The sequence below is a fragment of the Pelobates fuscus genome, chromosome 1 (genome assembly GCF_036172605.1).
Source record: "Pelobates fuscus isolate aPelFus1 chromosome 1, aPelFus1.pri, whole genome shotgun sequence".
Taxonomy (NCBI): domain Eukaryota; kingdom Metazoa; phylum Chordata; class Amphibia; order Anura; family Pelobatidae; genus Pelobates; species Pelobates fuscus.
Window position 1 is genome coordinate 394,770,510 of NC_086317.1, and position 25,362 is coordinate 394,795,871.

Below are 25,362 nucleotides of genomic sequence, written 5' to 3' on the forward strand. Positions count from 1 at the left end.
TAAACTAGGATAGAAAGGAAAATCCCCCCTATCTCGCTAACAGAATGGTCCCATGAACCCAAACCTCTGAGCGCCGGCCCTTCCACCAGACCCCCAATTGGGGGTGGAAGGGCACGCGCCTAGTAAAGACACGCAGACAAGCATGCCAATCTATTACGAAGGGACTCCGCGGCCAACACGCCTTAAAGAGCACCATTCGCATACCCTAGAAACCCCACTGTCCACCCCCCATGTCATCAGACCCCCACAAAACCCCACAACATGGACCTACGAGGCATCATCCTTGTAAAGAGCAAATGCTCCTACACGATGTAAAAGTTCACTACCATACAACCCACCACACCCACACACTCCTAAACAAGGCACTATGTACAGTCCTCACACCCCAAGTTACACACTTACCCCAGGTTCTCCCTCACCTAATTCCCCCCTCGGATACACACCACAAAAGAACGACATAGCAAAGGGCCCTTAGGGCAATGACCGTGCGCGTCTACGCTCACGCTCACAACACTGGACCCTGTACGCCCAACCTGAACGAACCACTATACCAGATCACCTATACCAGGGCAATCAGCAGCGCACACACTCCTGTACCCCTCTTGGTGTAGATTACTACACAAACCCTAACCTATACGAAACCCTATCACAACAAACATCATCTGTACTTCACCGAGATGACGAAAATATTTTTATGCAATTTTTTGTTACCCCTTTTCTCTTCTGTAACCCTCCCTGCATTTTACCGAATTTGAAAAATTTGAAATAAATAAAGAATTTAAAAAAAAGAATTGACCACAAAGTGGCTAATAACTGTTGGGATTTTAGGAATAATACAATTTTATTCAGGAAAACCTTCCATGTTATTGAATAAAACAGAGCATAACAGAGTTGATTAGTCCCCAACCTGTTCTATTAGTAGAGTCAACCTTTGTCTGTTTTACCAACTAAATGATGCACTCTTCTATAACTCCCTCAGCTCCCATATTATCTTGTTGAGAGCCCAGGGGGTATTCACCTGGAGCAAATCATGTAACTTGTGATTTGAACTCTTCCCTAAACTTCTTCCTTGAGTAACAATCCCTTCTGTGTCCACCCCACTTATCAAAGGTGGAAATCACCTTCAGTATGTAAATCGATGATGAATGAAAGATAAATGCCCACTCATGTATAATACCACTGTCCATCCCTTCTCTATTATCTCCAATAGTCACAACCAGAATCACCCTCAAATAGTACCTGCATGAGTGAGGTGTTAAGGCTCACTCATCTCCAATACCGTAAGCCCTGTGAGAGAGTTCCTCCCACTACATAATCATATACACATTGTGAAAACTATATAAAACACTGCATGCTCTACCGTGAAAGAAAAATAGAAAGTCCCAATGCGTGTTTCAGTGCTGCATAGCACCCAATTCTCAGGGGTCATATTGTGCATCCTGTATGGGATGGTTCTGCTAGTATACTGGTGTTACATTTAAAGGGTGATTTCATCAATTTGGGGAGCTCTCGGTAGTTAAACCCTTTTAGACCCTGTTGGGGTGCAGACAGTTTTTTCACCTAAATTGGGTATCCTTCACATAAATATATATGTATGTTCTCCTGAGTCTCTCCTCCACTTATTTGCAATTTTTTCTCTTCTGACAGTGCTTAGCCAGGATATTCCGCACATCTTTGCATTGACACTGTTTGAGGATTACATATATTGGACGGATTGGGAAACCAAGTCTATAAATCGAGCACACAAAACCATGGGAACTAACAAATCCCTTCTTATCAGTACTCTCCATCGACCTATGGACATCCATATCTACCACTTGTACCGGCAGCCAGACGGTGAGTGTGAAGAGATTTTCATAAGATACTCAATTCTATTAGATGATATATGTTTATGTAAGTTTTATTTGGGTACATGGCCAAATGTGACTCATCTAATCGAATCTTGCTGCTTGTGTTTGTTAATTTTTATAAAGAGTGAGAGATCCGTTGATTCTCAGAAAGTCTGTTTTTTTTTTTTTTTTTTTAACTTTTTTAGTCCAATGATGACCAGCTGTGTTATTGTAATTTAGTGTCATAAGTTTTGTGTTTTCCGTTCCAGTTGAAAATCATCCTTGCAAAAACAACAGTGGTGGTTGCAGCAACCTGTGTCTTTTATCACCTGAAGGGGGCTACAAGTGTGCATGCCCTACCAACTTCTACCTTGGTGCAGATGGAAAAACGTGTGTCTCTAATTGCACTGCCAGCCAGGTAAGGCAGATGTATTCATTGGAACCATTTTTGTCAGAGCCCCCAGGTTGGGATATGTATTGATTAGTTAGAATAGTATGCATATTTGTGTGTGGGTTTATATGTTGTAATGTTGTGAAGGCTCTTTTTGAAATCTGGTGGTATTTCGTAGAAGATGTTAAAGGAAATATTCAAGAAGTTATTGGATTATATTGTCCAGATACATTGTGCATCACTCATCGTTTACATGTACATGCTAATTTTAGACTTAAATTGAATATTGCTTTCCACATGTTCTGTGGGTTCTCTAAATTTGAATGTTGTCATCTCCCCCTTAGTTTGTCTGCAAGAATGACAAATGTATCCCATTCTGGTGGAAGTGTGACACAGAAGATGATTGTGGTGATCGATCTGATGAGCCTGCAGATTGCCGTAAGTAACCAAATAACGTTCGATAAGTGATAGTTTTTTGTTTTATATGTTTGTTCACAAGCTACAAAAAAGAAATGCGTGAAAATTGATGGTCATTTCAACATGAGTTGTTACTAGAACAATAAATGTAAAAAGAAGCATGTAACCTCGGATTTTCTTTTTCCCCATAGCTGAATTCAAGTGTCGACCAGGCCAGTTCCAGTGCTCCACTGGAATCTGCACAAATCCTGCTTTTATTTGTGATGGAGATAATGACTGCCAAGATCATTCTGATGAAACCAATTGTGGTAAGATACACCTTCATTGTTCTATGTGAAGTATTCATATGCCTTGCTTTTCAGCCTGGTATCATCCGTGTTATTTTGTAGATGATTTGCAATAGCCAGATGCATTTTAGTTACTTTAGTAATACATTCTTTATGGTTCTTAGAGCTATTTCTTGTTAAAAAGATGTATTGCTTACAATGATTAGAGGTCTTTGTCATTAAAAAAAAAAGCTCCTTAGCAAGTCCTTGAAATAATAGAGGGCAGTATTTCACTCTTTGCTGTGTGAAAGGCAGAGATCGTTAAAATTCATGCTTACCAATTTAAATTTTTTTTTTTTATAAATGTGTTATACATATATTTCCTCCAGATGTTCACGTATGCCTTCCCAGCCAGTTTAAATGTACCAATACTAATCGCTGCATTCCTGGAATTTTCCGTTGCAACGGACAGGACAACTGTGGAGATGGAGATGATGAGAAAGATTGCCGTAAGTATCTTTGTGTAATGTTTAGAATAATCTGTTTTAATCTGTCCAAATTTGCTGATATAGTCAATCATACTTTTGAGAAATTACTTGAGCATCAATTTATTGTATAACTGTTTTTTTTGTTTTTGTTTCCAAGAGAAACGGACCACATTCATTAATTCTGTTCTTAACACTTCCCAGTAGCTCTTTATATGCTTGAAAATAAAATAAAGTCAATCTATAGTGTTTGCGTAATACATTGCCTATGGCTCTCTGGTTCCTATAATATTTATCCCACGGAGAGAGGTGGTATTATCTGTAGCTCCTTACGTTTATTACCTGCACTGTAATTTAAGCCTCAGGGCCTCCAAGTGCTTTTGTATTTCAATTGTATTCAGTGACTTTTATTAAATATGTTAGAAGACATTTGCATTCCTCGCTTTATTGCTTTAAAGCAGTGTGTTTTTTATTTGACCTTAGTAGATCAAAAGATGCATTTTTTTCTTTCATAGTATATCTCTGATTAGATTTTAGGGATGAATTCACATGATTACTGTTGCATTATATTCTTGCCTGTTTGTTTTTTATTTGTATGCTTAACTATGTTATTGTATGTCATGTGTAACCCCAAATTTTTTTTATTTAAAGCCATTTTATAATTTTATATATTTTTAGTAACCTTTTTCATTTATTGTAATCTGTTTTTTGTTTTATTATAAGCTTTGTTGGGTTTCAGAACGTTTAGCAAGTTATTCAATAAATCTGTTTAGATAATGAGCTATTCTATGGCTCATTAGTTGCCAGATTCAAGGGAATGTCTAGAAACTAGAAATAAACCAAATAAATAAACATTCATTGGTATATAAATTTCTTTGTAGTATTTATTAAGTGATAAGCCATTACATTTGTGCACTAGTACAACATTCATAGGTGCAGCTAACAAAAGTATTGTGTTATTGTTTACAGCTGAAGTCACATGTGCCCCCAACCAGTTCCAGTGTGCCATTAATAAGCGTTGCATCCCTCGTGTGTGGGTATGTGATCGCGATAATGACTGTGTGGATGGGTCAGATGAGCCGGATAACTGCAGTAAGGATACTTTAATTTGCTTTCTAAATTGCCTGTTATCTTGTTGGAATGAGGGTGTTGATTGAGGTCAAGGAGTAAATGGCAGAACTGGTCATGAATAATGTAATTGCATGGTAATTAACCCATACCTCCCAACAGTCTTGTTTTTTTTGAGGCCCTGCACTATTTTTATCATGGATGTCATATTTGGAAGGGTTACTAATCTGATACACCAGGCAGAAAATCCAAAACTGTCAGTAAGATCTATTACAGTGAATTCAGGACTGCAGTAAACAATATGTGTACATGTAGATACCATATGTCAGACTGTGACTTCTATAGGACTAGATAGCATGAACATACACATTATCACTATGATGAACATTGTGAAGTATGAATTGAACCACCTTCTAAAATGACTTAATTGTTCCAGTGCCTTAGGGTTACCTTTTGTATTTGTTCAAAATGAGTTAAAACGTAAGAACTAAACTTGCAAATGCCACTATGAAAACTTCCAAGCTAGTGTAGTAACATACCTAGAACATACAGGGCTACCAAAGAAAGCATACAATGGTTCTGGTAGGATAGCACAAAGTAAAAGCCAACGTTACATGTAGTCAAGGCATGGAATAAAAAAACCTTAAACCAGGTATCCAAAACTGGATGTATGTTTCAGATAACATTCAGGTAAAAATAACAATTACAAAAAGGAGACTTCTCTATGCATGAAAGGTAGAATATGGAATAAGAAGACTGAGATACAGGGTTCTTGAAGTTATTGTTGCCTTTTTCATACCCAATGGCAGCATGTCAAACTTGGGGACTCCAGAGAAGGTATGCTATAATGATATTCTGTATCTATCTAAGGTGCACTCAGATGAGGCCCCCTTTAAAAGTGGTGCAAACTGGGAGAAGCTGAGCTTTCCTAGAGTTTAAAATAAAAATTGCAAACCAGGCCCCATCCTTCTACTGGAGGACAGGAAAAATAATTGAGGGACACATGACGAGGGTGCCTTCTTAATTTTTTAACCCTGTCCTATCTGCTTTATTTGAAGGCCTAGTAGGCTGCCATTTTTAGTCAGGAACGATGTTTAAAATTAACTAGTATGTAATCTTATGACTTTTGCATTATTCCATACTTATACAAGATAATTAGATTTATTTTAATTCTTGTTCTGTTTATATCTAGTTTCTTTATCTCTGTAAATGCACACACTGAAAATGCTCATTATGTTTTGTAAGCGATAACCATGTGTACACCTTGCGGTATGAAAGGCACGTGCGGCAGAATATACGCTGTACATAGTTTCTTCAGCTGTCTTTCCCTCTAAACTGTAGCTCAGATGACGTGCGGTGTGGATGAATTCAGGTGCAAGGACTCAGGCCGGTGCATCCCAGCTCGCTGGAAGTGCGATGGAGAGCATGATTGTGGTGACGGCTCAGATGAACCCAAAGAGGAGTGTGGTAAGGCGCTGTACCATGAAATGTGCGTACGCAATGTATGAGCCCAAACAATTTTGATCTATGCATCATGACTTGTTTAACTTTATAATGTTTGATTATATTCCTTTGTTAACATTATATGTGTTGTCTTATAATGTCTGGGATGTAATGTGTAGAGACAAATGTATTTCCTTGTTCTAGATGAAAGAACTTGTGAGCCATACCAGTTCCGCTGTAAGAACAACAGATGCGTCCCTGGTCGTTGGCAGTGTGATTACGACAATGACTGCGGAGACAACTCTGATGAGGAGACCTGCAGTATGTGCATTTTGCATTTTCAATAGGCAATCTTTAAGGATGGTTTGTGCATGGTATCAATGTGGTTTTAGCAATTAAAGCATGAAAGATGTGACCTAGGCTGTTCAGTCTCCCGTGTAGGTTTAGGTTGTCAGTCACCAACAATGTTGTATTATAAATTATTTTTAATGTGAACTTGTCATTTAAATTCATGAGAATTAAGTACACCTTTGGGTACATATTATTATTATTATTATTATTTTATTATTTATATAGCGCTATTAGATTCTATAGCACTGTACAATGGGATCAACATATGTACAGATTAAAACATGTACTTGACACATCAGGATCACAGGATGCACACTAGTAGTTCTGAAATGCCAGTGCGGACCATATATATATATTTGTATTGCCGTAACCGAACCCGCTACCCATAAACACCACTGACACACTTTGCCATCATAGAAAGAAGAGAAACCATAAATTATCCACAAAAACTCATTCCCAACAACTGTGGGCAGCAGTCATGCTCCCCCATCCTCAATGTTCAGGGGAATTCCTTTAGTTTGGAGGTGACAGAGGTTTGAGAGGACATCTGTAGTCGTTTCTGTTATGTCAAAGGCATGGCATTATAGTCGAAAAAAAAAAAAAAGAAATCTATAGTGAAACAACTTTTAATCTGTACATTTGCTAGGATAGGACAAAGTACAGATAAAATCTAAAACAAAACTAAAGGAGGCAAGGGCTCTGCTACCTGCAGGTTTGTAATTTAATACATTATCATCACCGTTCCATCCTCCTATTTTTGCTGAAATATTAGACCTCAAAACTAAGTGCCATCAATCCAATTTTCTTCCCCCCCCCCCCCTCCAACCCACCAATATTTCCCCCCTCAATTGAAAATTACAGCATTGCTTCTAGAGCACCTCACATTTTCTTTCATATAAACAGGATAATGATTGAGTGATGTTTAAATCTACCTTTTTCTGTCGCTAACAAGGACAGGGTTGGCAAAGTTTGATTTCTCCAATGTTTTAGGAGAACTCAACCAGCCTCATGGGGACATTTTGTTCAGGAATGTCTAGGGTGTGGCAAAGATTTATGTTGAATGATTTGGGATATATTTTTATCTTTTTAGTTGTTTGGAACATAGTTTAGCAGTTTTTGTCCCATACAGGTTGGTACCATGGAATAACAAATATTCATAACTTTTCAGCCTTCTCCAGCGTCTGTATCTTTTTTCCCCATTCCATCTGTTCAGGGTCTATGCCACTGCTTCCCTGTCGCATAGAAGTTCACCTCTTGTTCTCATATGTGTATTTGTGTTGGTACCATTTCACCTCATGTTATGTTTTTCTCCATTTTAACACTGTCGTCCCCGGGGGCATCCAGAGGTAGGTGCCAAATAATCTTTACATTTAACACCGACTAACCATGCTACTCCCTCTTTAGCTTCCCTTGCTGTATGCTTCCCATCCTCCTCTCTTTCCCTGTGTTGTGTTCTTAGCAGTTCGAAACCCAAGCATGTCTCCTGAGAAATACCCAGGGCAAACCACAAGAGTTCAAACTAAGACTACAATGTATAGCCATATGGACCTTTTATGATGGTTAATATTGCTGTTTAGTTAAGGTTTCATGGTTGCATATTTTAATATGTTCAAATATATAGCTAGTTAGAGGGAAAACAGATGACGCCTTGTCTCATCATGTTCAGTTATCTATACTGGGTTAAATCTGGAGAAATGTCAGGATTTGTCTACACTTGCCACATTTTTGGTATGGTTAAAATCCTAGGATGCTGACCTTCACCACTTTAATCGTGTTATTTCAGATAAATAACTCTCTTGATGTTATGTTTTAAACTCTTACTGTGAATATAGTCATTATCACAAGAAATCCCCAGGACCACCATCAGGGATACGTGCAATATCCAAACACAGAATTTGAGTGGGGCCCCTGCTAGCAAGACTTGCCCCCCTCCCCCCTTTGATACTGCGCTGGGTCTTGACCAAGTGATGGCACTAGCTGCAGCTGCATTTGCAAAGGACCAAAATGTTCTAAAACAAAAAACTATGACAAATACAAGCCGTATTTTGACTTGTCTCAAATGTCAATATTTTGTTCATTATTGACACCAGGCTTAGCCTTATTATGTTATGACGGTCACATGGTGAAAGTAACAAGGCTAGGATTCTACTCTGCACCCTCCACAATTTGACTTTTTTATTGTTAGTTAACTACTGTTCAATTGAAAATTAAGCATCAATTTAAAGGGATTCTCCAGTGCCAGGAAAACATATTAGTTTTCCTGGCACTGCAGGACCTTCTAGTGCCCATCCCATCCCAAGTTGCTGAAAGGGTTAAAACCCCTTCAGAGACTTGCAGTAATCCAGCGCCGATGTCCCATGGCGCTGGGTCAGGCTCCGCCCACGCTCCTCCCACAATGACGTCAGCCGGTGGGGGAGACCTAGTGCGCATGCGCGGCAATGGCCGCGCATGGGAATTAGACCTCCCCATAGGAAAGCATTATAAAATGCTTTTCTATGGGGATTTCAGCAAAGCTGGAGGTCCTCACATTTCGTGTTTTATAAGCACAGGAGTCCCTCTAGTGACTACGCCACTAGAGGAGGACTTAACCCTGCAATGTAAATATTGCAGTTTATGAAAACTGCAATAATTACACTTGCAGGGTTAAGGGTAGTGTGAGTTGGCACCCAGACCACTCCAATGTGCAGAAGTGGTCTGGGTGCCTGGAGTGTCCCTTTAAACATTTATCCATCTCATTTTTGTTAGGTAGCAATAAATAGATCTTTCTCTGTGTAGTATAGCATGTCTTGTTTTTTGTTTTAAGATTTCCCTAAATTGGCTGTTGAAGTATCTTGGAAGACATAGGTCTTAAAAAACTGAAAGGCTACCAGTTAATAACTTTAGGTTCATAAAACGTAAATTTTTAGAGCCAACAGAGTTCCCATAATCAATTTTAATTTTGTTTACATTTTTTTTTTAAGCTGTATAGCAATCCTCATGACTGCCTATAAGTGGGTGTCTTGCCTTTGTACCTCAATTTTCTTAGGTTTTCATTTTGTTTTTTACATTGGGTATTCTGCTGGCTATAGGTGAATCAAGACCTACACCAAACAGTGAAGTGATCGAATTACAAAATGCTGGCAAAAATAGCAGACTTTGAGAATTGTTGTAATGCTAAAATTCCTTAAATTTATCAGTTTCTCTGTTTTTATTGAACCATCTTTGCACCTGCTGCTATGTTGCAGACTGGATTCCAGCCTTTCCTAATAATGGTGACGCCTCAGTGTAGTGCAAAATATGAAACTTACTTCTAGTTTGGCAAGAATGGGCAACCAGAAACGGCTTAATTCTAAGGCCTACGCAGCCGATAATGTCTTTTATATGCACATAGATTGAGTGTTCACACACATAATTGCTTGTTTTCATGAAGATACTGGTTTCTTCTAATTTAGCTCCGCGTCCGTGTTCAGAAAGTGAATTTTCATGTGCCAATGGACGTTGCATTGCTGGCCGTTGGAAATGCGATGGAGACCATGACTGCATTGATGGATCAGATGAGGTGAGGAGTTATATAAATACATTGCAACCATCAGAAACTATGTGTGCCACTTGTGAACTGGCAAAGTGGTCTGTGTTCATCTCATACGAATGATAGAGACATATTATGGTTAGATCCTCTCTACATATTAATTGCATTGTATCTGCCTTTTATACAATTGGGAGTGATTCAGAAACGTTACACCATGTGTCTTTGTGCATCATATAAATAATTTAAAATAAAGAGTGTCCTTGTTCTACCACTGGCGAGACTGTGCATACATCTCAAAGATGTAATTAGCGTAATTTTTTTTATACACTTAAATTTAAAGGATCACTCCTGGAGCCATGGACACTGCAGTATGCTGGAGTGGTTATGGTACTTGAAGTATTCCTTTGAATTGAATTATTATGCAAGACCAATGTTTTCTTTTTTTTCCCTTGTAACAGAAAGACTGCAAGTTACGCTGTGAGTTAGACCAGTTTCCCTGCAACAATGGTCACTGCATCCCACATCGTTGGCGTTGTGATGCTGATGCGGATTGCATGGATGGCAGTGATGAAATTAACTGCAATAACACTGGTAAGCAATTTGTGCCCTTAATGGCAGCAACTGGAAATACAGGCTCGTGTCTAGGAGTGTAACTCCCACTAGTCTTAGCATTTTCAAAGATTTATGTAGCCTTAACAAATATACAACTATAAATTAAACTAGGCTAAGAATTAAATCTAATGTTTCAATATGCCATGTAATTTTACATTGACAATACCATGGTCTGGTTATAGATAGATATATATGTACTCTCACCCTTTTGCCGATATGGTCCTCCTGTTACGCATTTCTTCTCTCTAGTAGTACGGACATGCCCTCTGGATGAGTTCCAGTGTAACAACACCCTCTGCAAACCACTCTCTTGGAAGTGTGATGGAGAAGATGACTGTGGTGACAACTCTGATGAGAGGCCGGAGGAATGCTGTGAGTATAATGCTCTTTCTGTTGAACACACACATATTATGTTGCATAAGCTATGACATGCTTCTGCACATGTTCCCGTTGGGTTAATGCAAACTTAAGTTTGTTATTAGATGCCTGACAGAGCAATCATAAAGCATAGCAACTCTTCTGCATTATGGTCTTGATCCTGAATCTTTGTTAAACATCTTGGTGGAAATGGATGGGGAGGGTTATAGAAACAGTGTTTTATACTTAAAAAGAAGAAAATCATTATGTTGCATGGCTGTCAGTTAATCATTCCGTACAACTTCTATGGTTATTGATCATCACGGGACAAAGGGCAGTTTTAGACTCTTCTAAAAAAGTAGCTGCGTGCTATAAAACTTTATCTCATAAAAGAAACTCAGTGACCAGTGTTCCACATTAGCAGGAACACAAAAAGGAAACATTTGACGTTATGGTTCATTTTATTATTTCCACTGTTCCTGACACTCTTGCTTTTCTTTTGTCTTGCTAGTGAAGTTTACTTGCCCCCCATATAGACCTTTCCGTTGTAGAAATGACCGGGTTTGCCTCCGAATGGGACGTGTCTGTGACGGGATTGATAACTGTGGAGATGGAACCGATGAAGAAAATTGTGGTAAGAAATGGATATTAGAATGTGGCAGATAAACAGGGAATATGTTTTAAAATAATTACATTTCCCTGTTTGTGACTCGTGCACTGTAGGTCTGTGAAAAAAGCCATTCTTAGCAGCAGAAGGTGAGGGACCTAAGATACACAGTTTCTCATCTTTGCATCTCACTGTCACTCCCCATAAGTAATCTTTTCTAGACTAGACTTCGAGTTTCTACCTTTTGAAAATGAACACTTTTTTTGTGGTGTAACATGAATATCAGCAAGTTGTTCACTAAAATGAGAATTGCCTGGAATTCAAAATAAATTTCAAAATGTAGACCAAACTTGCAAAACTTGGTTGACTGTTATTGGAGAGTGTCAGCTTTTAGTCTATCAAAGTGCCCATTCAGGTATTATCTGTATGTCTAGAAGGAAGTGTGTACTATCTGCCTTAGCCACACATCCCGCATGTGCAGAGCTATGTGAAAGCTGGATCCCTCATTAAGTGTTAAACGGTTTTAAAATTGTTTAAAACTAAATTGAGGGACAGTTCTCTGGGATTCCAGGCACTATAAGCAATTCAGTGAGATTAAATGGTTATAGTGCCTGCATTGTCCCTTTAATAAATGGGCACTTTACTTTTTTAAATGGTAACAAAGTCTGCTTGAGGTACACATTAAACTTTCGGCTGGCAAAATCACCTACAATTTTCTATAATAAAAATAAATATGCTTACCTGAAGATCATGAATGACACGAATGATAGCTATGCCATTTGTGGCAAAAAATAAAGTCCAAACAGCACACTGTTGTAGGAAATTCAGTATTTTTGTTTTTGAGGTGGGTACAAATATGTAGTGATACAGGCTCAAGAAGTACCAATGCAAAATAAATATGAACACACAGCAAGCATACATATCAAAATGTGCCGAACCTGCGTTTGGGGTCAAAAGGAAAAGCGGTTATCATTATCATCAATGAACATTCATTATGGGATCCTTCTTTGTAAATTTTCTTGGCACACATAACACATAAACCATATTGGTGCATACACTAGGACATAAAAACGTTAAACCTCTTTGTTTATGTGTAAGTGAAGATCTTGTAGCTGCATCAAATCTCAGTCTCAAATTGTATCTTCTATCTCCTTATTTTAGAAAAGCCTAAAACCTGTGATAAGGAAAAGACCGAATTTCAGTGTAAAAATGGCAACTGCATCGATTCTCGCTTGCGCTGTGACTTGTTTGATGACTGTGGCGACGGCACAGATGAAGAGTTCTGTTATCGTCATCAACGTATGTACTATTTGTCTATTGCTTTACTTGAAAATGTTTTCCTACAACAAGCATTGCAGTCACCTTCAGTATTAGATAAATTATACCCACTATTTTTTTGAAGAGCTATTTATCTGTCATTCTGTGCTCCTCTGCAGCGTCTTTCTTTGGGACTGTCATCAGGGGAAAAGAATGGATGCTACCATCTTTCTTTTTTTATAAACATGGTAGCATTATCCAGCCACTGTGCTCTCCATGCCAGTGTGTGAGCCTTTCATGGAACTGGTTACTGGTTATAGACTTATAGGAGCACTCTAGGTACTATACGCTTCTTTTTTTATCTTACTGCAGTGGTTATAGTGTCTGAAGTCCCCTGCCACTGTTCTCCTGTTCAGTGTAGAATAGATTCTAATGGATTCATGTTAAATTAGACATTAGCCTGAGTAGCAATGGGCAGAGGTGAGTGGCTGAGAATTTTGACTACCATATTTGAGCCTTTTACTATTGCTGGTATGTGTTGGTATGGCTCAGGAAGTGTGTAATCTCTGCTTTATCCATACCTCTAGTGGGGCTGAGCTGGCCATAGACTCTCTTATTCAGTGTTAAACTGCTTTCAAATGATTTAACACCGTATGTAGTGTCCATTCCAGTAAAACCTCTCAGGCATTATAGCTAGTTCAAGGATATGAAATGGTTATAGTGCCTACCATGTTCCTTTAAAACTCTGCCTTCTTCTGCCATACTGGTGGGACTCGTACATGCAGTCTTATCATTGTCACAGCAAAGACTGTGACTAGGGGTGAATGCAGAATGCCATCGCTATTAACAGCAGCGAAGACTGACAGATAATGCATCATTCAGACTCTGCCATGCAGTACACAACTGTGTGATTTTTTTTTTCCCTGTTCTTCAAACAGTATCTTTCAAACTCTGAGCCCCCATAAGTAATCTTCTCTTGCATGCTGTCAGAATAGAAGAGCCTGAATTAATCAATCCTAGGAAGATGGTTACAATAGAGTGCAGCAAAGCTGTAGTTTGTCAAAAATCAGTATTATTTTTATTATATATATATATATATATATATATATATATATATATATATATTTTGTTAAATGTATTTATTTTTTTTAAATTCTCTGATTTATTGAGGTAAAGAGTTTGACTTACAGGAAAGTCAATGAATGAATGAGCAATAGTACATATCCATCAACAAGTTTATAGAACAAAAGTTCAGTCATACCTAATCTTTTTGTATAAGATGTATAATAAACAATATAGGAAACGGCATCAAAGTGATTTCACTCCTAAGCTTGAGTGGTTTAAAATGTGAGAGACCGTGCCCTATGTGGGATACTGCATGGTGATAATTATAATAATACTATGCTGTGTTGTCAGGTCCTTTGGCTGAACATTCTTGAACCAATATAGCATAATATTTACATCGCAATTACCCAAGTAATTGGCTGCTCTACTATAGTCTGGAGTAGTAAGATTTGCACGTCCATCTAGCCACGCATGGAGTTGTGTAGCCCATATTCCAGACATTAATGTAGATTTATTTAAGAAGGCATAGGTAGCAACTGAGTCCAGTGGGTATGGTAAAGGTGTAGATTCATAACCAGGTTCATGCTAGGAGTTAAATCACAGGAGATACCAGGGCCATGCGTGAGTTTTTTAACAGGGAAAAATTCTGACCCTTAATTACAGGGGATATGGGGAGTATCAGGACTTGTGATAGCCTATCGAGCTCTCTCGTGTTGTGTTATGAGCACACACTATAGCATGGGAATTTATTAAAGAGAAACCAGTGTACAGAACTAGCTATGATGTGCTAAGTGTTGAGGGTATTTGTAGTACAATGTGTATACTGAATGGAAAACAAAGTGAAAATGCCTAAACATTAACTAATACTTGTGTTGGAGAGACAGCTCAGGTTAATATTTTTTTTCTTTTTAATGCTAAATACTTATGTAACCTGGAAATTGGATTGGTTATTGGAACCTCCATAAACTAGTAGCTAGAAACTGGAAGGAACCCACACCTCCCCCAATTCAAACATGAACAGTAGGATTTGTTTCACCCTTTTATATTGGTTTAGATATTGATTCCAACTTAATTACAGTATGAGCAGGGCAGGGATCCAGATATGTCAATTCATGAGTGTTGGAATGTTTTTTTTATTTTAGACTTAATTTATGGTGCAGCATATTAATGTGCTATAATTGCATTTTATTGTGTATCAAGAATGTTTGATGATAATGTTTAATGTGATGCTTTTTTTCACACAGACCTGGCAGAGCAGGGTTGTAAATCCAATATCACTATATGTGGAGAAGAGATGAAATGTGTGCAGACACAGAACACTGTGTACTGCGTCTGTAAAGAAGGGTTCCAGAAGATCCCAGGAAGCCTCGCATGCAGAGGTCAGTCCAATCAGCTGTCATTAAAAGTCCTATATGTATAAGCATCCTCTTTACGAACGTTTAGTGGCTAGATTGATTGCCTGGCGCTTTCTTGGTACTGTTTGACAAACTAAAATGTGTACTTATTACATGCTTACAGGGTTAGGTTACGCTTACCAGGAAAGGTTAAATGAACGTAACATGTATAGCTTAGAGGAAAGACGAGACGGGGGGATATGATAGAAACATTTAAATACATAAAGGGAATCAACACAGTAAAGGAGGAGACTATATTTAAAAGAAGAAAAACTACCACAACAAATTAGAGGGGCAAAGGTTTAAAAATGATATCCGGAAGTATTACTTCACTGAGAGGGTAGTGGAGGCATGGAATAGCCTTCCAGCTGAAGTGGTAGAGGTTAACACAGTGAGAGAGTTTAAGCATGCATGGGGTAGGCATAAGGCTATCCTAACGATAAGATAAGGCCAAGGACTAATGAAAGTATTTAGAAAATTGGGCAGACTAGATGGGCCGAATGGTTCTTATCTGCCGTCACAGTCTATGTTTCTATGTTTGTTCACTAAAGTGAGAATTCAAGGTGAATTTAAAGTGAATATAAAATTTAAGGTGAAATTAAAGTGAATATCAAATTTAAGGTCAAAATAGACAAACTTGGAAAAATTCTACTTCCCGTATTTATTCGAGTATACTCGAATAAATATTTATACTCGAATAAATATTAGCCCAGCAGAAGAGGGAGGGAGTGGGTGCTCCGATAATACCTCCCAGGACATTACAAGCCCGGCGGTCCTGGGGTGACGGGCAGCAAGCGTTTACTCACCACCCTGCAGCTCCTCCAGCTCCTCAGTGTAAATCTCGCGAGACCCGCGGCCAGCTCTGACAGCCGCGGGTCTCGCAAGATTTACACTGGGGAGCTGGAGGAGCTGCAGGGAGGTGAGTAAACGCTTGCTGCCCGGCGGTCCTGGTAGGTATTATCGGAGCACCCCCTCCCTCTTCTGCTGGGCTAATATTTATTCGTGTATAACGAGCACCCCTAATTTTAGATTAAAAATCGGCACAAAATTTTATACCGATTTTTAATCGAAAATTAGGGCTGCACGTGTGCGCGTTATACTCGAATAAATACGGTAGTTTGGCTACTCTGGCCTTGAATTTGAAATTCTATTTGAATTCACTTTAAGTTCTCTCTTTAGTGAATAACCCTGTCAATATGAATCTTGCTAGTCGTAGACTAGTGACCACATTACTTTTTCTATATATGCAGAGCTTCTGATTAAATGGAGACTGGTTTACAAAGTAGTAAAGTGAGTTTCCAAAGTGAATGGTGCAATCGATTTAAAGGGACACTATAGGCACCCAGACCACTTCAGCTCATTGAAGTGGTCTTGGTGGATATTCCCAGGTCCCTTAACCCTGCAAATTATAATTATTGCAGTTTTTAATAAACTGCAATAATTACATTTGAGGGTTAGCTCCACCTCTAATGACGGTCTACCAGACTTCCACTAGAGGGACTTCCGAGTCGTTAGTGGATGTTTATTGCCTTGCTTGAGGACATCCAGCGTCTTCTAAAACCCGTTGGCAAAGCATTATACATGCTTTCCTATAGGGGAAATGCTAATGCGAGCGCAGTCATTGCCGCGCATGCACATTAGGTCTTCCTAATGACTGACGTTGGCATGGTAGGAGCAGAGGTGAACCTAAAACCAGCGCCAAAAGACAACGGTGCTTGACTTGGGTAAGTGGCAGAAGGGGGTTTTTACCCCTACACTGTTTTTTTTGGATGCCTATGTGAGCTGGAGTACTAAAGATAGTCTTTAAGTGATTTGTTTAGATTTGGGGATAATTCGATAGTACATGATTCTCAGTTTAGGAGCTTCAGTGATGGTCAGTGGGATATTTTCAGGTGAATTTTCAGGGACATTTTAAGAGAAACATGGAGATGCTTCTTTTAAATCTGTGTATGTGGACAAAGGTTCTGGAAGAAATCATTGTATTTGCCATGTTTTTACCAGATTATTTATCTGTATAGCGTTAACAAATTCTGCAATGCAGGAGAATTTAATACAACTTAATTTTAGAGAAGCAAACTAATGCAGGACATTTTAAAGTCTTGTTTTCAAGCTTACAGTTTAATGTGTCTTTCTTCTAGATATCAACGAATGTCTAACATTTGGCACATGCTCACAGTACTGCAACAACACAAAAGGTTCCTACATGTGCACGTGTGCGAAAAACTTTGTTAAGTCTAATCACACGTGCAAAGCAAATGGTGAGTAAGCATCACTGTAAGTGTAGGATAAATTCCCATAATGCATAGTTTAAAGAACTGGAGTATTGGTTTGTTATATTCTTAACTATAGTTAAAATCAGTGTATTGCACCTTTCTCAGTGTCTAATCAGGTTCTCTACATCGCTGATGATAATGAGATCAGAAGTTTGTATCCTTTCAACCCTAACTCTGCATACGAGCAGGCATTCAGAGGTGATGAGACCGTACGTATTGATGCCATGGATGTGTATGTAAAGGGCAATAGACTTTACTGGAGCAACTGGCACACTGGAAAGATCTCCTATCGAGAACTACACGGGACATCGTCTTCTACGTCTTCCAACCGCAACAAAAGGCAGATCGATGATGGAGTCACCGACCTCAATGTGAGCATCTATATTTTGCAGAGCATCTTTCGCAAATCTAAGAGATTAGGCATTTTATTTAACCTCAAATCACTTTAAAAAAAGAAAAGAATCTGACGTAAACCTAGTTAATTCGCATTTTTATGGTCTTCTTAGGTTTAGTATGTTTTCTCTTCTAATTTAAAATAGCAGCATTGCATTGTATGTTTTGTTGTTCAGTTTATTTCATGTTCATTCAAAGTAAATCTATCCTTTCGATAATACCATAATAACTTCTGAAAAAGCATTTTTTCTTCTTCTTTTTTTCCTTCAGGTAGGAATTGCTTGTTAACAGGTGTACAAATAGCGATATAAGTATAACTGATTTTCATGTTAAAATATTGTTACATCTGGCACTCTCAGTGTGTGCATTATTATTTCATTAGCAGCAGCACATCGCACATTTTGCTGTGCTGTACAAGTGGCTACATGACTGTAGTTACAAAGTAGTGATATCTGTTATGGTCTTGGTGATTAGAGATGTTCCAAATGCCATTGTAGTAAATGTAGTTGATTCAATCGGAATACTTAATCCTTTCTGCAGATTCCTGGGTTAAAGATGCCCAAAGGCATAGCTATTGACTGGGTAGCAGGAAACATTTACTGGACTGATTCTGGTCGGGATGTCATTGAGGTTGCTCAGATGAAGGGTGAACACAGAAAAACATTGATCTCTGGCATGATTGACGAGCCTCATGCAATAGTGGTGGATCCTCAGAGAGGGTATGAAATACTGTTCTGTGCAGTGATAAATGATTTATTAAATCACAAGTACAAGTAGGTGTTTGCGTCTCGCTGCCTAGCGCAGCAAGACACAATTGTGTAAATTGTACACAATTGTATTATAATTTTTCGGTTTTCTTGTTCAAAGTATGATTAGTAACCACTTGCTCAAAGTGTTTATTTAAATTTGCTTAAAACAATGTTGTATAAATCCAAATGGCTTAAATCCAACGAAGCCATTGCAAATTAAACTTTAATTATTGTTTAAAGATACCAATTGTGTAGGTGGCTGTCCAGGAATTACATCACAAATCCTTTTGCATCTTTGCTTTATTTAGAACCATGTACTGGTCTGACTGGGGTAATCATCCAAAGATCGAGACAGCAGCTATGGATGGTACTCTGAGAGAGACGTTGGTGGAAGAAGACATTCAGTGGCCCACAGGTATGGCTGTTCCAGTGTTCTACCATGCACCACTTTCTCATTAGTCATTTACAGCTATCGTTAGCAGGTCATATGTCTATGTATGGTTTGTCCAGCAGCAGGTGTGCTAGTTAAAAGTAAATCTGTAATAAACATTTTTCACTTACCTGAAATTGCAAATACACCATATATCACAAAGATACAAGATGTAAAATATATCGATTAACACCCCTATCATCTGTTCCGGCTCAGCTTTGTGGATGTTTGTCTTTGTGTAACACCTACCTCCTGACCATCCTCTGCTCCTGCTCCACGTCACCTGGTCTCGTCTTTGATTAGATCTGCTAGGGAAGCATCCACAAGCAGAGCAAATCCCGCCCGTGACATTGGCATATTGGCTTCATTGCTAGTGGGCCAACGTCCGAACGAAGTGATGTCTAGTATGTGCTTTGGTTGCTATGGATGGAGTTCAGAGGTACCTCCTGCAGGAGGTCTTTTTTTGCTCTTTTTTGTCAATGCTGAGGCATAGACTGATAGCAGGAAGAAAAAAGTATTTATTTTGTATTTTTTCCTAATTGAGCATAAGATTATATCTATATATTGTGCTGCTAACACTGCTAGCACAATGTATAGATATAATCTTTTGTTCAGTCTAATTAGTTATTTGGGGCATGAAAGGTGCCCTTCAACAGTGGTCTACTCTAAACCATTACCATTTGATTTACATATGTTTTATAAAAATTCAGCAGAATATACTAAAGTATATTTAAGCAAGAAACAAAATCCTGCTGGAAAAAATACATTAACCACAGTGTCCAGATATACTTGGGATACTGTCAGGTCTTCAGTACATAAGTCTGAATGAATGAAAATAAGACATAAATAAATATTTCCCAAATATGAATTAATAAAAAGTAATGTTTTTTTTACAAAAGCTCAGTCCATATGATACAGCAGTTGAACGGTTATTGAAATATACACTATATCCCATTGTTCTATATTTTTAAATACATTTATTTTTTTCTATATTTTTTTTTGTACTAATAGTAGGTTGTTTGTAATTAGTTCAACAGTACTATAATGGAGAAATATACATCTAAAGGGTTTAGTTAACTAAGTCACTATAAAGACACAAGATATATTTGTTGGTTATATTTACTGCAATTTTTTACTCTTTTTTTTTAAAGGTTTGGCTGTGGATTATTACAATGAGCGCCTCTATTGGGCAGATGCCAAATTATCGATCATTGGCAGCATTCGGCTTAATGGAACTGACCGTGTTGTGGCTATTAATAACAATAAAGGTAACATTACTCTTCACTTAACTACCCTTATTTTAAGTAAACTTCCTTCCTTTGCTACACACGATACTCTTTCTTTAAACATTTAAGGACTGGGCATTGTTAAATAGTGTAAAGTGTCTGGATTTTGCTCTCCAAATACCTTTTACCCTATTCAGACCGTAGCATTGATACCCTTGCAGAGGTTTTATTTCCAGAGTAATTTTAAAACGGAACTGGGAATATAGTGCAACTAAAGCTATAAATTAAATGGAGATAAAAGTAACACTGGTAAAATGTTGAAGCCTACGTAGATCCTTATTTGCTTTGTCATATTTTCCAATTACAGGTCTGACACATCCATTCAGTATTGACATCTTTGATGATTATATCTACGGTGTGACATACATTCACAATCTAATATTTAAAGTGCATAAGTTTGGACATGGCCCTGTCACCAATTTGACATGGGGAATAAACCATGTTACTGATGTGGTGCTGTATCATCAATACAAACAACCTGAAGGTAAGAAAGGATGTAGTATGTTAAGATTAGATATGTAGTTGAAGAAATTCTCTTAGAAATAGTTGATTGTTAATATTTTTGGCAGGAAAATAGATTATTTTGTGGATTATGTCTCCTCTTTATATTTTTTTGTTTTCAGTGACCAACCCATGTGACCGAAAGAAGTGTGAGTGGCTCTGTTTGCTAAGCCCGAGTGGACCAGTGTGTACATGTCCAAATGGAAGGAGGCTCGATAATGGGACATGCATGCCTATACCATCCCCAACACCATCACCAGATGGTGAGTAATGAAGTTAAGCATTTCATATGATGGCCTCGTTAAACATCTGTAAACTACAATTACCATGATGCTTTGTTGCCATCTAGCACTGGCAAGTATCTCAGTCTTTCTATCCTGCCTTGAAGAGACTCTCTCAGCCCAAAATGCAAAAAAATAATAGTGGATAAACCCCCAGTCAAAACATTGATGCATTTAATTGTGCATTTTTCATTTGGGTATATTTTAAAACAACTTGCAAAAGCTGCATATCTCAGATTTTCCAAGCCCTCCCCTTCTTTTCCATCCCAGACTTTCTATGGCTGTCCAATCACAGACTTCCCAATGAAGCTCAATGAGAAGTCTTTGCAAGGCAGTCTTCTGCCCCTTGAGTTTAGCTCCACTGTACCAGTTGTCTAAGTGACAGCCAGGGGGTGTATGTTTCACGGTTCATTTATAAAACTGCCAATTTATGTTGGAATCTAGTGCTAGATAAAGTGCTTTTAATGTTTGAAGCAGAGGGCAATGCTACCTGGATGCACTGTGCACTTCAGTGCTACATGCAGTTATTAAAGGACATTTAGCTTTTGGTTATACCCTTTATTAAATGCATAGGGTACGTTTATTTTTTTTGTTGTATTTTACTTTATTCAAGACACTACAAGAAAATATATTGCAGTAGGTTAGTACACAGTGGTATGCATTTTACTGTTTGCACACAGGCTAGCTATAGGTATAGCACTATGCATAAAACTAACAATCATTTTGATTGGCTCATTTCTCTTTATGCATCTGCAGAACTAAGTGGTTTTCCTATTTCAGTCTGTACATAGATTGTTAGTTTGCCTATATGGGTTTGTGATTTGCTTTTGGAAAGACCTTTTCCAAACACACTTGTTTTAAATAGTTATTATTAAAGGTTTAAATTTATAGAGAAATCCAATTTAAGACATGAAGATGTAGCAGGTGGTCTTTTCATTATTTGTCGGTTTGTGTTTTTTTTTTTTAATCTGCATTCTTTAATCTTGAAAATGTTCTTCACTCTACAGCACCCACTCCAGACAGCTGCACATTAGAATGTCTGAACGGAGGCCAATGCTTTTTGAATGCACGTAAACAACCAAAATGTCGCTGCTTGCCCAGTTACGATGGTGACAGGTGTGAGATTGATCAGTGTAAGGACTACTGCAAGAACGGAGGAAACTGTGCCCCGTCACTGTCAGGTAATGGAAGTGGAAGATCTGCTTGGGCTTATTCAAAATGGCATGAGCAGGCCAGAGCAGACCCCAATTATTGATTGTCAATAGTGATTGCTGGGATTCATTGTCATATATAATGGACATTTGGCATTTCCAGATCACATTCCCCTAAGTAAATTCAATCCAAAATGTAGCCATAAATAGAAAATGTCAATTAAAGCATATTGATGCAGAATTGAGTAAGTGAGTAGAAAATTGAGCTCAGTGGAAAATGACTGATGCCACATCCACCACTGCAAGATGGCAAACTCAGTGAATCTTAATGTTAAGAGCGTTCCCAGAACCTATAATATGTGCCCTTTTACCTCTCTATATTAGAAGTGCACAGATTACTGCTGCAATACTTTCTAACCTCTTCAGACACACTACCTAAATATCTGCTTAGTAATCACACAGCAATATCATTCATCGGGCTTTAACTTTTTCTGACTCATTCTTTCATAAATATTGATAGCCAGTGCCTTCTATTGCTTTTTTAAATGACCTGTTAATCGTAGTCCAGGTCTTGCTTAGATTCTACAGGAATATTCTTTTTACAGTAATATGTTCCTTAAAATTCTATTTGAATTGCACTTTGTTCTATTGAGCGATGGCTTATGCAAAGCTTTGGATGTTCTATATTGTGTTGCCTTGTTTTTATTGCGTAATGCATTGGTGTGATCATGAGGTCCTATATTAAGAGATCAAAGTGGTCTACAGCATCTTTAACCTTGTCTATGAGGGTTGTTACGGTGTAGGTTTCCCACAATGCACTCAGTGGGACATTATGGACAGTGTGTTTGTAAATGTAGGTTTTAAACTTCCCTGCATGTTTACATGCATCTATGAACATGCACATTATTAATAAACTACAGAGATGCTGAAGGACGTCTATCTACTCTTCTAAAAGAAACGAATGCGGGAAGTCTAATAGATTAAAACTGTAGTAATTCACACAATGTAAAGGATACGGCACTCTCGCATCAGAATGCAGGTTCTTTAAGCCCAGGTCTGGCAAACCCCAATTTAGTAGATAAGAAGTAAAGGGCTCTTCTTGTTCTAATAAAGCTGCTTTATAAAATGCCATGACCTTACTTACTGCTTATCAAATAGATTAAGCTTTCATTTTATAGATAAAGGTATACACCGTGTATATGTATAGTATTCAGTGTAGATGTACAGTTTTATTAAAGCATCTTTTCTAAAGAAACTAAATAGTGTAAAGTTGAGATATGAAGTAGGGAGTGATCAAATCAGTCAGTATACTGCTATGTACCATATATTAACCCACTTGCAACAACCCAATGATACAGAAAGGTCCTTAGAGCATCCTTGGCTATTCAGCTGCTATTGCGCTACAGTTAGAATTCTTAATTAATTATGTGACAAGTATTTCAACAGCAGCAATCGTTAGTGTTAGGTCTTTGCTAGAGATCTGTTGTTCCTTTTGGAATCACTGGTTAAGGTCGGAGTGGAAGAACATGGACCATTTGGAGTAATTCAAATGTCCAAATGGTCCATGTCCTTTCAAACAGACCTTAATCCGTAATTAATGGAGGAATACTGCCAAACTTATATTTTAGAAAGATGTAGAATCGCTGTTTTTTCCACCATGTCTGACTTTTTTCCCTTTTTTTTTTTTTTTAATTCAAATTCAGTAGTCAGGTGGCACAGTTATTACTTGGAAGTTATAGTGGAAAAAAGATTAATATATCAGCAGTAGAATAGGGTACTGTGCTGACAGATTTAGAACAGATTTACGATGTTATAAATTGGTTTAATTTCGCACACTGAGAGTGTGCAGTACTTTCTGTAATCTAATAATTTTACTATCTTCTGTTTAAATGTTCTATTTTTTTCATTATTTATTCTATTACATTACATGTTTCCCTTCTCTTCTGCATTGTGTTCAGTATTTATATAATGTATTTCAAATGAAGCAAGAAGTAAATTTTTAAACAAGAGGAATGGATCTATTCAAATGAAGAAACACTTATAACCGAAATTAACATAATAATGAAGAATGCCATGATTCCGTAAAACACATGACATTTTTCAGAAGAATGAACTGGTTACGAATGCATGTACAGAGATGTTTATCAGAACAATATCGATTTGTTGTTAAAGTTGCATTCTTGCTAGTATAGTATAGTATACAGTCATACAAGCTTATTTAAAACTTTATAATTCTTTAAAATAGAACTCCTTCAGGACTTGATTATTAATTGAAACACCATCATGGCTCCCAACAATGTACCGAAATTAAACATCCTTGTTTTATCAGGTATGCCCACGTGCCGCTGTCCCACTGGCTTTACTGGTCCTAAGTGTCTACAGCAGGTGTGCACAGCCGATTACTGTCAAAACAACGCCTCGTGCTCCGTGAATATAGGCAATCAACCCAACTGTCGATGCCTTAATGATTACATTGGAGACAAGTGTCAATACCGTAAGGACTATATAAATATTATTTGTGTTATGAGCACGACAAACTGTGCTGCTTATTTATAACAATAACCAATGCTGACCAGGATGCGAAATTAATGTGGTATTGGATGGTTGATGGGAAATTCAGTTCAAAGCAGTTTGAGATCTGCATGTTGGGGTTCTCAGTAGTCATTACTTTTAGTGTATTTTCTCTACTCGGTGTAAGAGCCACATTAAATGTGACCAAAATAACAATCCCTCCTCCCCTCTTATAACCTTGCATTTTCCATGATGTAGCTGAAAATGCATCATGGCAGTTGTTACTGTAAACTTCTAAGTTTGTGCTACATAGTGTGTTTAGTTCTGCCAGTCAAAGTTAAAAAAGAGGAACCACCTTGTAACCCCAGATCTGCACTATTCCAGGGAAATGTTTTGATTACTGCAAAAACGGAGGAACCTGCCAGATGACTGTTAATGGAACCAAGCAGTGTCGCTGCACAGTAGGATATGAAGGCCCCCAGTGTGAGATTGACAGGTGTACACGCTGCAAGGATGGGAAATGTAATACAAACAATGGAGAGATAATATGCGTGTAAGTATTAACGGTACACTTCATTTTATTTTGTCCTGTGTTTAATTGGCTCGGCCATGGCTTTTTTTAAATCTGTTAAATGTTTTTGCAATTAATTTATTACCGTACCTCTTTCTGGTTTGTCAAAGAAATATTTCATTTTTTTTTTTTTTTATAGATTGGGCTTCAGTAGGTCATGAATTCT

The 25,362-nt window shown here is 37.9% G+C and overlaps 1 protein-coding gene across 2 annotated transcripts in view; it reads left to right on the forward strand.

Annotated features, from left to right (window-relative positions):
- The window catches only part of LRP1 (LDL receptor related protein 1), a 312,569-nt gene that overhangs the window by 279,453 nt on the left and 7,754 nt on the right, over positions 1-25,362 (forward strand). Inside the window, exons 61-84 of one of the 2 annotated variants that reach the window (XM_063427333.1) lie at positions 1,648-1,836; positions 2,099-2,247; positions 2,565-2,658; positions 2,829-2,945; positions 3,293-3,412; positions 4,358-4,480; positions 5,798-5,923; positions 6,104-6,220; positions 9,682-9,788; positions 10,217-10,349; positions 10,620-10,742; positions 11,239-11,361; positions 12,496-12,633; positions 14,901-15,035; positions 17,189-17,308; positions 17,429-17,694; positions 18,257-18,435; positions 18,774-18,880; positions 20,047-20,163; positions 20,489-20,665; positions 20,805-20,945; positions 21,971-22,144; positions 24,444-24,608; positions 25,010-25,178. In XM_063427333.1, coding sequence (XP_063283403.1) covers positions 1,648-1,836; positions 2,099-2,247; positions 2,565-2,658; positions 2,829-2,945; positions 3,293-3,412; positions 4,358-4,480; positions 5,798-5,923; positions 6,104-6,220; positions 9,682-9,788; positions 10,217-10,349; positions 10,620-10,742; positions 11,239-11,361; positions 12,496-12,633; positions 14,901-15,035; positions 17,189-17,308; positions 17,429-17,694; positions 18,257-18,435; positions 18,774-18,880; positions 20,047-20,163; positions 20,489-20,665; positions 20,805-20,945; positions 21,971-22,144; positions 24,444-24,608; positions 25,010-25,178 — 3,409 coding nt within the window. The remainder of the gene's footprint in view (positions 1-1,647; positions 1,837-2,098; positions 2,248-2,564; positions 2,659-2,828; positions 2,946-3,292; positions 3,413-4,357; positions 4,481-5,797; positions 5,924-6,103; positions 6,221-9,681; positions 9,789-10,216; positions 10,350-10,619; positions 10,743-11,238; positions 11,362-12,495; positions 12,634-14,900; positions 15,036-17,188; positions 17,309-17,428; positions 17,695-18,256; positions 18,436-18,773; positions 18,881-20,046; positions 20,164-20,488; positions 20,666-20,804; positions 20,946-21,970; positions 22,145-24,443; positions 24,609-25,009; positions 25,179-25,362) is intronic. The other variant, XM_063427338.1, reaches the window with a different exon arrangement.